The 14780-nt window shown below is 32.7% G+C and overlaps 2 protein-coding genes across 5 annotated transcripts; both read left to right on the top strand.

Moving 5' to 3' along the window:
- Window positions 1–66: 66 nt before the first annotated feature.
- Window positions 67–14780, top strand: LOC115883983 (NADH-cytochrome b5 reductase 3). Of its 4 annotated transcripts, none has more exons than XM_030902404.1 (7): window positions 67–289; window positions 742–826; window positions 1033–1129; window positions 1402–1530; window positions 1594–1712; window positions 8220–8619; window positions 14459–14780. In XM_030902404.1, the coding sequence occupies exons 2-7, from the start codon at window positions 794–796 to the stop codon at window positions 14629–14631; spliced, it is 951 nt and encodes a 316-aa protein (XP_030758264.1). In that variant the 5' UTR covers window positions 67–289; window positions 742–793; the 3' UTR covers window positions 14632–14780. The 4 variants fall into 4 exon arrangements, with proteins under 4 accessions (XP_030758264.1, XP_030758267.1, XP_030758266.1 ...); XM_030902405.1 differs by lacking the exon at window positions 67–289 and adding an exon at window positions 329–461; XM_030902407.1 differs by lacking the exon at window positions 742–826.
- Window positions 2503–4266, top strand: LOC115883985. The gene is made up of 2 exons (XM_030902410.1): window positions 2503–2619; window positions 2979–4266. The coding sequence occupies exons 1-2, from the start codon at window positions 2506–2508 to the stop codon at window positions 3276–3278; spliced, it is 414 nt and encodes a 137-aa protein (XP_030758270.1). The 5' UTR covers window positions 2503–2505; the 3' UTR covers window positions 3279–4266.

Raw genomic sequence — 14780 nt, 5'->3', positions numbered from 1 at the left:
TTATTTTTTATACCTACGTCCTAGGTTACTTTTGATATTTATTAGAAATGAGTTAAAATATTGCACGATATCTTTCACCTACTTTCACCCTTTCGCAAAACTAATTTCAGCACTTTTTAGTTTTCTGTTTTTCTGTCAAAAACACATGATTTTGAGCTATTTTGAGGTTAGACACAGATCTTATGGAAGTCAAGTAACTCGCCTTGCATTAAATAAACAATACTTATAATCTACTGGCAATTTTAGCTTTGCTGTGCTGATAATTATGTTTAATTCGTCACTTGGTGGGGTAAGTCAAACGTTTGTGTATAATCTCTCAGTGTTAGATCAATTTTCAATAACATTTATCTCGTTGACTCGTGTAGGTTAAATTTTATCACCAAAAACGTAGTTTTTTAACTTTTAAATCACGTAATAGTGTCTCTGAGTAGCTTACGATGTCTCAAGATGAAAATTCACAGGTAAACATGTAATTGATTTGTTAAAAACACCATAGCATCATCATTAACAAGTTAATTAAATTAAAGTAAAACTACTATGCTATTTTGACTTTCATTGATACAAATTTAATGATATATAGTATCTTACTAATAAATAATCAAGAAATAATGAATTCACAGGTGTAGACAGGGGACTAACCTGAATATTAGTCACTGGAATAGTTAAAAATAGAATTTAATTATTTTTAGATAGGCATATAGGTACATTTTTCATTTAGTCAATATATTTTTGTATTTTCAGGTATATTTGTGAAAAAAAGTTAAAAATTCTTCTGTAAAAATCAAGATTTTCAATGGGATCTTCATCTATTTCACCATACTTGGTGGTAAATAATGTACCTAGTAGCCTTTAGTAGCTAGTAGATCTTTTTAGTTTTTATATTTAATTTTATGCTCTTAGATTGTACTAATACTTTTTCTTGTCAATAATATGGATATCCGTTTTACAATCTAATTTTGTGCTTTTTGATGTGATTTTTTTGCGAATTTGTACCTGTTTTTCTTCAAAATATGTAGAATTGTATGTTTTTAGGTTCTTCCAATAGTGCTTGGGGTAGGAATTGTCGTTACTTCGATAGTACTATACAAATTTTACATATCAAACCAGTCTTCATCAACACAATCTAAAGGTACTATTTCAACTAGTATTATAGGTTAATTCTGTATAATTATGGGCTTTATGAATTTAAAATTTAAATTTTTTCATTGTTTTTAATTATTCATCATTAAAGTCAGTGTCAAGTTCTCTATACTTTAGTTATCATAATTTAAAGTAAAAGAATATTATATTATGTAAAATGTGTGAATGTTGTAGGTATATTTATTTATATATATGGAATTATCCTGTATTGTGCATATACACTGGATGATGTAGGGTAATTATATTTTTTTCTTCTGTTAGGGAAAAAACGTAAAGTTTTGCTTGAGGATCCTCAAACCAAATACAAAATCCCTCTGATCGAGAAAACAATCATCAGTCATGATACCAGGAATTTCAGGTTTGGATTACCTTCAAAGGAACATGTTCTAGGTATGACAATTTTAAAAATCTTAGAAACCATAGTTTTTATTTGAATTTTCTTTAAATTCGTAGGGTTACCCGTTGGTCAGCATATTCATATCTCAGCTAAAATAGGTGATGATTTGGTGGTGAGATCTTACACGCCCGTATCATCAGATGATGATCATGGCTATGTAGATCTGGTGATAAAGGTAAGCATCCATACAAAAATCTCAGAGAAATAAGAAAACTTAGAGGAGACTTTACCCAAGAACGGTAAACTAATAGGATTGCTCATCCTCATAAGATGTACGTTCGCTTCTTCCCGCGCTTCAGCTGACAGTTGTGACGTCATTGTAGTCCTTGTCAAAGCCTTGTCCTTGCTTTGTCATGATAGTGTGTAATATTAGTTGCCTATGGTAAACTTATGAGTAACAGGTGATAAATTTTGAGTTAATTATTTTGTCAATTTTAAATGTGAAAAAGGTGTCTTTAAAGTTTTTAGAGCTATAGAGTGTCTAAATACGTTCATTTTGTGTTGTTGATTATGACAAAGTGCTTACTAAGTGCCCACGATATTGTTTATTAATTATTTTAAAGCAAAATATGGAAGTATTCTAAAAAGAATGCTTGCAAAAGGTGATGCTGGGAACTGCTGTTTTTAAAAATGCATTATCCAAGTATTTAATACGATTTATACAGTTAATTTTCTATACTGCATACATATAAGGTGTTTAAATAAATCAACTAAATAATGAACGTTTTGCAGTCGGCAACCAATAATGCACGTGTGTATGGTCACTGAATTATGGAGGGCTTAAAAAAGGAGATTTATCGGCAATGGGCAAATTTGAAATTTCTGTCCCCACTTTTAAGCAGCTTCCTCGGTTTGACAGCAGAGGCACTGCGATCGACTGGGATACTACATTTTCATTGTTAGTATACGATTTAATTGTGTTTTTAATAAAATTTATAGTTAATTTACTGAATTTTTAGCAGTACAACATGAGTCGTGGTAGAAATTGCTTTGTACCTGGCTGTACAAGTGGGAATCCCAATAAAAACAAGGCAAATAAAGAACGGGGTGAAAGAAACCCAAGCCTTTTCAAAGCTCCTAATGTAAGTAGTATGACTATTTATTTATAAAAATTATGGATAGATGTTAAGAAAAACATTAAAATTATATACTGTCAGTGTACAGATTAAATTATAAACCAAATTAATAGGAAATATAGCCTAAAATCAACATGTGTATAACATAACCTAGGAGGCCTTGTTATAAAATTAAAATAATTTAATACTTACTAGGTGCTAAAATTACCTGTTGACATGTACCTATATTAACCACAGTTTGAACAGTGCTATTGAAAGTGAATATTAAATATTTATACTTCAAGATCGTATTCTCAAAATAACAGCTTTAATAGTGAAAAATGTTTTTTTTTTATTTTATTTAACAATTATATATCTTTTATTAGGATCCTAGCTTGCTACAGCAGTGGCAAAAGGCGATACCCAGATCAGACAAGACACTTAGCAGCAAAGATGCTGTTTGTGAACTACATTTTCTAGATGAAGATATTTTGACTCATTATGAGATCAAATTAACTGACGGAACTATCAGTAGAATTGAGCGGGGTAGACCATTATTAAAGGAGGGTTCAATTCCAAGAATTTTTCCTAACCTGCCTTCATATTTCTCTAGTAATAAAAGAAAGAGGAAACCACCATGTGTAAGGAGTGAAGCAACTGAAAAAGTTTCTAATTCAAAAATTTAGTGGAATTAGTTAATAGAAACAAAAGTTGTAATGTATTAATATTGCTAAATAAATATTTATATGATGAAATAAGTCAGCGTATATACATATTCACAACTCTGTATTTTTGTGCTTTTGAAATAAACTGAGTACATTATTTATTCATTAATATTTTATTTACAAACCTACCTTATATTAATAAAGTGAATATCAATAGAAAAACCTTTACAATTATTAGGTGACATTGAATATAATATATCTTGAATTTAATTGTCTACGAAACAGTGACAATTTGCAAAACTTTGCTAATGACATTAAAACTTACAATTCAACGCTAGAAAAAACGCTATTGAACACAGGAAACGTTTCAGCTCAATATACCTACTCTCTAGTTTCAGCTATAAAAAGTTATGGAATAGATAACACCGATCAAAGGGTGCAATGGTAACGTTCGTCTTCAGTTTCCATTTATGATTAAGTTATTCCTGATAAAATACTCTTAATTTTCGTTATTCAATCTGTCAATCGCCATAAAACCACTACTAGTTCGAAAGATTTTAATGTTTATTAAAATGGTATCACACTAAACTGCATGTAAACATGTCAATTTCAAATGTTTTAATGAAAAACTATGAACCTTTAAACTGCATCAACAAAACTATTAATAAAACACTAACACAATCACACCATAAACTATTTCATTCGCATTTCTCATCAAGAAACAATTACTGTTTACATCAAATCAAAGGTTGAACTGGTGATAAATTTGTTGCTGGAACTTCTATCTTTTTTGTACAACAGTTCTAGGGAAGATTTATTTTAGCAGCTTATATGTTTCTTCGGTCGTGTATGCACTAAAAAGAACCACATAATAAAACATTTTTATAATATCAACTTAGGAAAAGGATATATTAAACCGGCATCTAATATAACCTAACTAACTTTTCAAACTCAAATTTAAGGTTTTGTATTCACAATTTTAGCCACGCACATTGCTCAATTAGAAAAACCACGTTTCTAAAAGCTAACTCTGGTAAAAATATGCCCAAATATTAACTTGGCTCTATAATTTATAACAAAATAGTTATTCTTGCCATAAGAAGCTGTGTATTTCTAGTATCCCAATCATCACAAGCGCCCCTAACGGCGATTTTCGAACTTCATTTAGATCTCAAAAACTGGGCCCATAATTTTTGCGTTCGATTCGCCTCCTCCTTTTAGACTCCATACACTGAATAACCATGACAAGGACTACAATGACGTCACAAAGAGAGTAGTTTTCGCATGTACCTGGCGGACACTTTTGGCTTAATGAGCAGTCCTATTAGGTTAACTGTTCTTGGACTTTACCCACATAAAAACACAAAAAAAAACTTAAAAAATCTATACAAGGTGGTCCGAACTGTATTCCGGAAACTTCGGCAGCATATTCTACAGAAAAAAATAAGTAAAAAAGTTCGTATAAATGTATGTCCTAAAAAGCATAGTTTCGGAGATACAGGGTGTTAAAGTTTCATTTTTATTTCGATTTTTTCTAAATAATTTTTGAAGTAACGTCAATATTTGGATGAAAATTGGTGCCTGGGAGTTTTTTGACATGAGAAATTTGATTTTGATGTCAATATAAGTCCTACTAGTAGAGGGCGCCACCTACATGTGTTTTAACTGTTTTGAAGCGTAATAACTTTTTGTTCCGTACCTGTATAACACTACCGAGCAAAAAAATATACATATCTGTGACTTTTTACATAAAAAATATCTCTTTGTAAAAATCGCTACGAGCAACCGTTCTTAAGATATTTAGAATGGAAATAGACAATACATGTCATTACTCACGAAAAATAAACACGTTGAGTATATAGTTATTTCACTGAAATAATAAATTTGGGATATTTTAATTTTTTTAAATTAATCATAAGATAAAACAGTTTCTGTTGAACTTTTGGCACAAAAACATTTCAAATTTATGATTTCAGTCTAATAACTATTTTTAATAATAATAATAATAATAATAATTAATAATTGAGACATGTATCCTTTATTTTTGTGATAAAATACACTGTTACATTACATTTACATTTATAGTTTCATATTTATAATTTCATAGCACCTAGCAAATTCAATTGCGGTGTGTGCTAGACACTCTAACAAATAACTAATAACTATATGAAAGAAATGAATCATAGCTGCAACAGAAAGAAAAAAAAACAATAAATACGCAAACTGAAACTACAACAATCGAAACAAAAAAAAAACTCAAAAACCCAGTGTGCATAAATTTCCTGCACTAAAACAAACATAAAACAAGCGCAAGTGTCCCAAATAATGAGCGTCAATTTAGTCAACATGTTTAATTTATGTCAATGATGACAGGATAATTTCGATTCCAAATATCTCGAAAATCATTACTCGTAGCGATTTTTACCAAGAGACCTTTTTCACGTAAAAAACGTCGCGAATGTATTTTTTTTTACTTAGTAGTTTTATACAGGTATGGACGAAAAGTTATAACTCTTCAAACCAGTTAATAAATATGTAGGTGGCGCCCCCTACTAGTAGGAGTCATATTGACATCAATATCAAATTTCTCATGTCAGAAAACTTCCAGACACCAATTTTCATCCAAATATTGACGTTATTTCAGAAATTATTTGGAAAAAATCGAAATAAAAATGAAACTTCTACACCCTGTATCTCCGAAACTAACTTTTACGGTAAAAAATCGGTCGTCGGTTGAGTTGTAAAATATTTATACTAAAATTTATGTACCGGGTGTCCCACTAAGAATAGCTCTCGGCTGTATTTCGAAAAGTATTAGTCGTAGAGCTTGCGGAAAAAAAAATATAACTAAAGAGAGCATGAGAAATTGCTGGAAATTATTTTCAAGTTTGTAGAGCGGCAGCTAGAGGGCGCAACTGCTATTAAAAATTAGAAAAAGGAGTTTTTACACAAATTTGCCTAGATAACGGATACGATAAATAATAGATTCATAATCTTCAGTAAATTTGGCATATTTTTTGTTAGAATCATTTTCTCCTATCTGCCAAAATAAAGTGGTGGGGGAAGGTTAGATCTGTTTTTGTTTAAATGTTAATAACTCCGGACTGGTTGATCGTAATCCAACAGGCGAGGGCTCGTTTAAAAGAGAGTTTCTTACTCTATATTATACCATATAAACAATAAAAATAAACTTTTGAACGTAAACGCTAGGGGGCGCTGTCTTACAATTTAACAAACATTGCGCGTTTTTTCAAAAAAATTAAATGCGATAGTATATATAATTTTAGCTGATAGTAAAGAGTAGTAAAAGCTTAAAAAGTCAGCGAAAACCGCATCTTGATATCCTCTTTCAAACTGAAGATATTAGCAAAATTATAATAATTAAGAAAAATAAGCCCTTAATTACATTAAAAATAGCCCTCTTGATTATGACCATTATACTAAAAAATAAGATAGAAAATATTATTTCATTCAAAAAATCGACAATGTACCAGAATACCATAATACTATGTGTAATAATATCTAATAATTAAGATATCAATGAAAGTGACTAAGAAACCTAGAATAGTGAATTCATGGTAGGCTTTGGAAAAAAGTTGCTTTTAAAGAGATAGTTTAAACTCAAAATTTTATTATATCAACAATTTCATAGTCTCAGCAGCGTTTTTTATCTTTTGATTGCTTTTCTAAAAATGCCTTTCTTCAAAAGAGAAAAAACGCTGCTAGGACTATCAAAATGTTGATTTAATAACTCTTTGACGTTAATACTATTAGTCAAAAGCATCTTTTTTCTCATCGCATCGTTTCTTATTCACTTAATTATTAGATATTAATACATCTGGTATTATAGTATTCTGATATATTATCGATTTTAGAATAAACTAATCGTTTCTATCTTATTTTTTATTAGAATGATCATAGTCAAGAGAGCTACTGTAACCGTGTTAAAAAAAATAAGGCAATTAAGGGCCTAAAATTATAATTTTGCTAATATCTTCGGTTTGAAAGAGGATATCAAGATGCGGTTTTCGCTGACTTTTTAAGCTTTTATTACTCTTTACTATCAGCTAAAATTACATATACTATCGCATTTATTTTTTTTTTGAAAAAACGCGCAATGTTTGTTAAATTGTAAGACAGCGCCTCCTAGCGTCTACATTCAAAAGCTTATTATTATTGTTTATACGCTATAATATAGAGTAAGAAACGCTCTTTTAAACAAGCCCCCGTTTGTTAGATTCCGTTCATACAGTCCGGAGTTATTAATGTTTAAATAAAAACAGATCTAACCTTTCCCCACCACTTTATTTTGGCAGATAGGGGAAAATGGTTCTAACAAAATATATACAAAATTTGCTGAAGATTATGAATCTATTATCTATAGTATCCGTTATCTAGGCAAAATTGTGTACAAACTCATTTTTCTTATTTTTAATAGCAGTTGCGTCCTCTAGCGGCCGCTATACAAACTTGAAAATAATTTCCAGCATTTTCTCATGCTCTCTTTAGTTATAAATATTTTTTTCGGCAAGCTCTACGACTAATACTTTCCGAGATACAGCCGAGAGCTATTCTTAGTGGGACACCTTGTACAGGTGGGAGTAGTTTTCACTCTTCCCGTACTTTTTCCCGATTTTTGTAAAAGTCAAATGTTAAAGCACTTAGCAAAATATAGACACCCAAAATCTCATGCAAATCGGAATTACGGTTCTTAAAATATCTAAAAAAAGGTGATTATTTTTTAAATATTTATGCCCTCTAACGGACAAACGAAGCACTTTTATATAGAGGTAAATTGTGTCCAATGAACTTATTTTGATTTCAAAAATACATAATAGTTCTCTGTGTCCACGGAATATTAGGAAACCCTGTATATTAATGCACCTCTATGTTTACAAATTTCTCTGACCTTTAAACCCTTTCCTTCATTTATGGATAGGCTGAAACAAACCCATTCTTTAGGTTTACTTCAAAAACGTCCACCCGAAATTCCCTGACGGCGGTCAACTTACCCAATACTTAGAAGCCCTAAAAATAGGCGATGCCATCGACGTTAGAGGGCCTTCGGGCAGGCTACAGTACGTCAGCCCTGGCACTTTTTCCATCAAAAAACTGCGCAAAGACCCCGCCGTCGTTGTCAAAGTTAAAAAGGTCAATTTGATAGCCGGCGGTGTGGGTATAACTCCGATTTTGCAGCTGGTCAGACAGATAGCTAAAGATCCTACCGACGACACTCAGGCGGCCATTTTGTTTGCTAACCAGACCGAGAAGGACATTTTGTTGAGGAACGAGTTGGAGGAAGTCAGTAAGAAGTATCCGGATCGGTTTAAGTTGTGGTACACTTTGGATAAGGCTGATGATGGTAATTTTTGTTTATAGCGTCGCAGATGAAATCTGCATCATATGGAACTTTTTTTTTATTTATTAGTTCCCCATACCACAGATTAGGTATCCTATAAGTATACAGATAAAAATCTTGTCCCTAATTCGTGGTACGAAAACTGTTTTTTATGACGATGTGCAAACGAGTCAAATTTCCTGTGCGCAAAAATAAACTCGCGTGAAATAACAATAAACAGCATCAGCAAAATAAAAACACTAAATCACCACAATACACCAAAACACTTTTACTTTTACACTGGATGATTATAAACAAATAAAAATAAAAATTTAGTTTATAATCATCTGCTGATGATGCTAACATGGTTAGCGAAACGCGCGTCCAGTGTAAAAGTAAAAGTGTTTTGGTGTATTGTGGTGATTTAGTGTTTTTATTTTGCTGTGTAATACCAAAGGTTCCAACCCTCAACTGTAATAAACAGCATAATAGAGAGATATCGCTAAACCGAATAGCGTACATCGACGTTAATAAGGCCAGGTGTTAAGCGGCCCTCGCACGATCAGTAATATTGTCAATATTTTGGATTATTGACAATATTAGTTTCAATATATTGATGGATTTTCGGGATCCTGAAAATACTCGACAATATTAAAGGCGGAGCTAGTCGTATTGACAATATATTGATTGTTAGGTCGCATGATTAACAAAATTTGACTAGTTTATTGGTAACCATGGCGGAAGACAGAACATCGCCGTCGTTGTTTTCACTGGTTTTAGATCGTAATCATCAGGCTCCCGTTTCTTAACGTACTAACCTTTTTCTTTTTGGATATCCATTTTTTTGTATAACGCCTTTTCTTAAATTTTTTCTTCGATTTTTTCACACTGACTGACAGACTGACACTCACTGCCAAAATGACACGCTTTTTTTAACTTTCATTTTTTGGCATAGGGTATAATCTTAGGGTGTAATTAACACTTAATATCTGCACAAAACTTAATATTGATATATGTATTGACCGTGTCAGGCCACCTTTCAAATATTGATAAAACATTGACAATAAAAAACATTGACAATATTATTGATCGTGTGAGGGCCGCTTTATTTCCTTTACGTGAGGTGGTATTAACTCTCTTCATTTATAGTTATCGGATCGGAAAGAATTCTGATCGCGTCGCGTCCGCTATTTAAACTTAACTTTGAATTTAAAACTTTGAAATTGTTTTGTTTACTAGGTATTTTAAAACTAAAGGGCTAAAGTGCTTATTTCCAGTGCTTTATTGTTCAACGTCTGCCAGTGGGTTTAGGGCAACAAGCAACAAATTCTCTTAGAAGGGCTAAGTCGTCATCTGCTGTAAACCTAAGACTCTTTATAGGTTCTTTGGTATTGGAAGAGGTGGAATCCATATTTTGGGCCATATTTATTTAATTAAAACTAATCCCAGCTACTTAAATATCAAATTACCTAATAAAACTAAAGCAATAATTCAAAACAATTCAAACATAACCTAAAACAAAAGATCTCGCCGGCCGGCTCCGGTTGTCAAATACTCGCACATGCCCATCTAAGCAATTTTTAAACTTATCAGAGGTTATTTAGAAAGAGCGCTTGGTGTACAGTACGTCTGCTGGATCTGTGTCTATGAAAGGAATGCGGACAAAAAACATTTAAATAAACAACAATATATTTTATACGTTGACTTGACGAGTACGTCACCGCAAATCGCTCCGCCCACTCATTTTTTTGGCTACTTGCAAATTTGTCGAATTTTTATTGATGGGACGGGTCGTCTATTTTTTTACGAAAAACATCGAGAGAAAATCGTTTTCCCTCTCACGGATACCCTGTAGCTACGGAACGGTCAGACGTACTGTAATTGATCCGCAAATTACGTCAGGCGGTAACGTTATTAGCGGGTGTTGCGTTAAAAATTGACTCGCGCATATCATAACCATGATAAGGTACGCGTAAATACTGGATGGCGCTATTCGGTTTTCCGATATCTTTCTAATAACTGTGCCGGTCAGGCGCTGTGCACAATTTTAGAGGCCATAAGTGGGCGTGCTATGTGCGCAAACTAGTCACCTAACTAGTGCCCGATTCCGAAAATTGGAACCACGAAAAACAATAAAGAAAAACAAAGATTATAATCTGTGCCCATACACCAAAAGATCCGGCCTGCGGACTTGGCCTGTCACATACCAAAACTTTCGTATTTTGGTCTGCGAACTTGTCCTGCCGATTACATCTTTGTCCGATTAAATATTCTCGTTTGGTACGAAATACGACGTTTTATAGTAGTTTTTCTATAGGCTTGGCGCATTCTCCGCCAGTGCCGCCGGAGAATATCGTAAACAACTGATATATATATGTTACAGTAAAAGTTGGAAATCAATGATTGTTAACAATTACTAGTAAAAGCTCACATTCACTGATTTGCTAAGACTACGCCAGTAAAAGTTCAACAGCTATTTTTGAAACCAACTTTTACTAGTGAATGTTAACATTCCCTGGACGATGGCAGTGAGTTTGAAAGATTCAGTTAGCGCGGTTGCCACATGTTGTAAAATATATGGATAAATAAGGGTAAGTTGAATAATAGGCAATATAAGGATAACATTAAATTCGGCTAAACGTTGACAACGTTGAAAGACATCTGGCGTAAATTCTTAAGCCTAGTTCATGTGTTGCGTTCTACCTTCAAGGAAGACCTTGAAAGCGACCAATTTCAAGGCAAAAGGTTTGTTCTCACAGCTGTAAGAAACATATTTCCAACAGATAATCATGCGCAATAGGGTAAAACGCGTTCGCACAGAAATTTTTGATTGGTTTCCAACCCACAGTACGCTGTTCACACAGAAAATTCTGATTGTTAGCTGACAGTTTAGACCTGTTTGCGGATCTTTTGCAAGTAAAGTGTCCGGCGCATGCGTATTGCGACCCAACGTCATTACTTGGTAAACTGAACCTACAAAACGTGTGTTGTTTTTGTTTAGTGTTTTTTTCTTCAAAAAATAAAGAAAAGAAATGAGCGATTTTGAATCTTCCGAAGAATCTGAGGCGTCCGAATTTTCGGATACAGACACAGACCTAGAAGAGCTGATGGAGGAATAGGTCAGGCCCAAGAATCAAAATTACAAAACATTAAAAAGAACAAAACCAAAAACATTAAAAGATGTCTTTGGTTAATTCCCTGTTCGTTTTCTTCTTTATTCGGTATTACGTAGGAGTTAAAATTAGTTGTATTATTAAATCAAAAAAGAAGAGTACTTTCTTTTTATAGTAATCTTATGTTTATGAATGTTTTTTTTTTAATTCTTTTGTACGCTTTAAAACGTTTACTATCGCTTTTAATATTCAGAAGGTATGTCGTTATTTTCTATAATTTTTATTAAATTATACTAAAGAAGTAAATTGTAATTTTAAGATATGTAGATCAGCTTGAATATTGAGGTGATCCAATATTCTTAAAAGTTTTATTTGTTCTAACTTCCACCAACATTCTTCCTCTCCACACTCGTCCTGTACAATAGAATAACTTTTACCGTCGACCTTTAGTAAATGTTACTTTCACTAGTGAATATAGTGAATGTTAGAAATTACTAGGAAAAGTCGACAAATCTCTTTAAAATACCACATTCACTGGTCCAATGCGTAATTGCTAGCATTTCCTAGTGAATGTTAACGATCACTGAATTTCCGACTTCCACTGTAACATACAATTACACGGGTTTAAATAGCGAGTATACAAAAAAATTATTATATAATTACTCTAAAAGGAAGTATAATTTGTCAAAATTCTAAAAATAAAGATAAAAAAGTAAATATTTTAATATCTTCAGGAGGTCTAACTTGTTTTATAGTTTATTATTTCAGCTAAAAACACTTTTTAGATGAGTTCAACTAGGCTAGCGAGCATAATTATACATACCGGTTTTGCAAGTGGTTCTATTTCGGCTATAACGAAATTTTTTAAAGGTACATAAATAATAATTTTAGGAGATGAAGATGTTCATAAAACATTTAATCACTAGTTGATTAAAAAAAAGTATACTATTAATATTGCAAATTATATATTATGCTCTCACAGTATATGCACAGATTATACAGATTATAATCTTTGTTTTTTCTTCTTGTTTTTCGTGGTTCCAATTTTCGGAATCGGGCACTAGTTAGGTGACTAGTTTGCGCACATAGCACGCCCAGTTATGGCCTCTAAAATTGTGCACAGCGCCTGACCGGCACAGTTCTTAGAGAGATATCGGAAAACCGAATAGCGTCATCCAGTATTTACGCGTACCTTATCATGGTTACGATATGCGCGAGTCAACGCAACACCCGCTAATAACGTTACCGCCTGACGATTTGCGGATCAATTACACCAAGCGCTCTTTCTAAATAACCTCTGATAACGTTTAAAAATTGCTTAAATGGGCATGTGCGGGTATTTGACAACCGGAGCCGGCCGGCGAGATCTTTTATTTTAGGTTATGTTTGAATTGTTTTGAATTATTGCTTTAGTTTTATTAGGTAATTTGATATTTAAGTAGCTGGGATTAGTTTTAATTAAATAAATATGGCCCAAAATATGGATTTCACCTCTTCCAATACTAAAGAACCTATAAAGAGTCTTAGGTTTACAGCAGATGACGACTTAGCCCTTCTAAGAGAATTTGTTGCTTGTTGTCCTAAACCCATTGGCAGACGTTGAACAATAAAGCACTGGAAATAAGCACTTTAGCCCTTTAGTTTTAAAATACCTAGTAAACAAAACAATTTCAAAGTTTTAAATTCAAAGTTAGGTTAAGTTTAAATAGCGGACGCGACGCGATCAGAATTCTTTCCGATCCGATAACTATAAATGAAGAGAATTAATACCACCTCACGTAAAGGAAATAACACCTGGCCTTATTAACGTCCATGCACGCTATTCGGTTTAGATATATCTACCTATTACGCTGTTTATTGTTATTTTACGCGAGTTTATTTTTGCGCACAGGAAATTTGACTCGTTTGCACATCGTCATAAAAAACAATTTTCGTACCACGAATTAGGGACAAGATTTTTATCTGTATACTTATAGGATACCTAATCTGTGGTATATGTCTGTTTAATTTTTTGATTATGTAACGAGCACTTTGTTTACTCACTTGTTTTGTCGAACTGCTTTAATCCATTTTTGCTTTTGATCAAATCGGTGTGAGAAACTATGAAGCTATAAAATGTTGTTTCGGGGGAGTTGAATATCCAGGAAAGTTGAGTTATTGAATGTTATTGTACCAACAATGCCCTAATTAGGCTCTCTTTTACGCGTTAACATTTTTTCGGCAATTTTTGTTAACATTTGAAATTGTCACAACCAACACGACGCGACGCGACGCCTAGTTTGGATTCTTTTTCAGTCATTTGGTTAACAATGACGAGATTTTATTTTTTATCTAGATTTCTGAAAATTGGTACTTATGTAAAATTAACAAACAGATTTTTCAAATAAAGTTTTTCAAAATTCGTCCAAGAATCTCATTTTTAGGCACAAAAAAGTTCCATAATTATGATTCTGACTTTATCAGTGACACTGTATATATTTTATATTTTTTGGAAACTTTATGGCACACCCTGTGTATTTGTGGTCACAAGGAATTCGTTATTGAGTAGTCTGAGACGTATGGTAACAATAATGAATCAAGATTGAAAAAAAGTAAGGCAAGACTAGTTGTAATTTTCTTTGGCAAGGCATAAAAAATATTCTAATATTCGTAATAATATTCTTTTCCGTACTTAGCAACTTATACTTTGTGACAGTAGATGATATAGGTAGATAATAAGGTTCTTTTGTTCACTTGGGTTCATTTTTTAGGCTGGAAATATAGTACAGGGTTCATCAACGAGGATATGATTCGCGATCACCTATTCCCTGCATCTGACGATACTATAACATTGCTCTGCGGTCCACCTCCCATGATTAATTACGCTTGCATCCCAAATTTGGAGAAATTGGGACACTCTAAGGACTTAATTTTTGCATATTAGGTCCATATTTTGGAGCATTTATCGTAGAAACTGTTGTCTTGTTGATTTAAGATTAAGTAATTCCTCGTAGTTAAGTTCTAGTTTGTTATTAATGATTGTTTTGCATTTATGTTTTGTTATAAAGCCAAGTAAATTGTCTAAACTATAAC

This window comes from Sitophilus oryzae, unplaced genomic scaffold, assembly GCF_002938485.1.
Source record: "Sitophilus oryzae breed Bouriz unplaced genomic scaffold, Soryzae_2.0 scaffold_2008_pilon_pilon, whole genome shotgun sequence".
Taxonomy (NCBI): domain Eukaryota; kingdom Metazoa; phylum Arthropoda; class Insecta; order Coleoptera; family Curculionidae; genus Sitophilus; species Sitophilus oryzae.
Note: the sequence above shows the minus strand (reverse complement) of the source record. Positions and strands in the feature narration are given on the sequence as shown.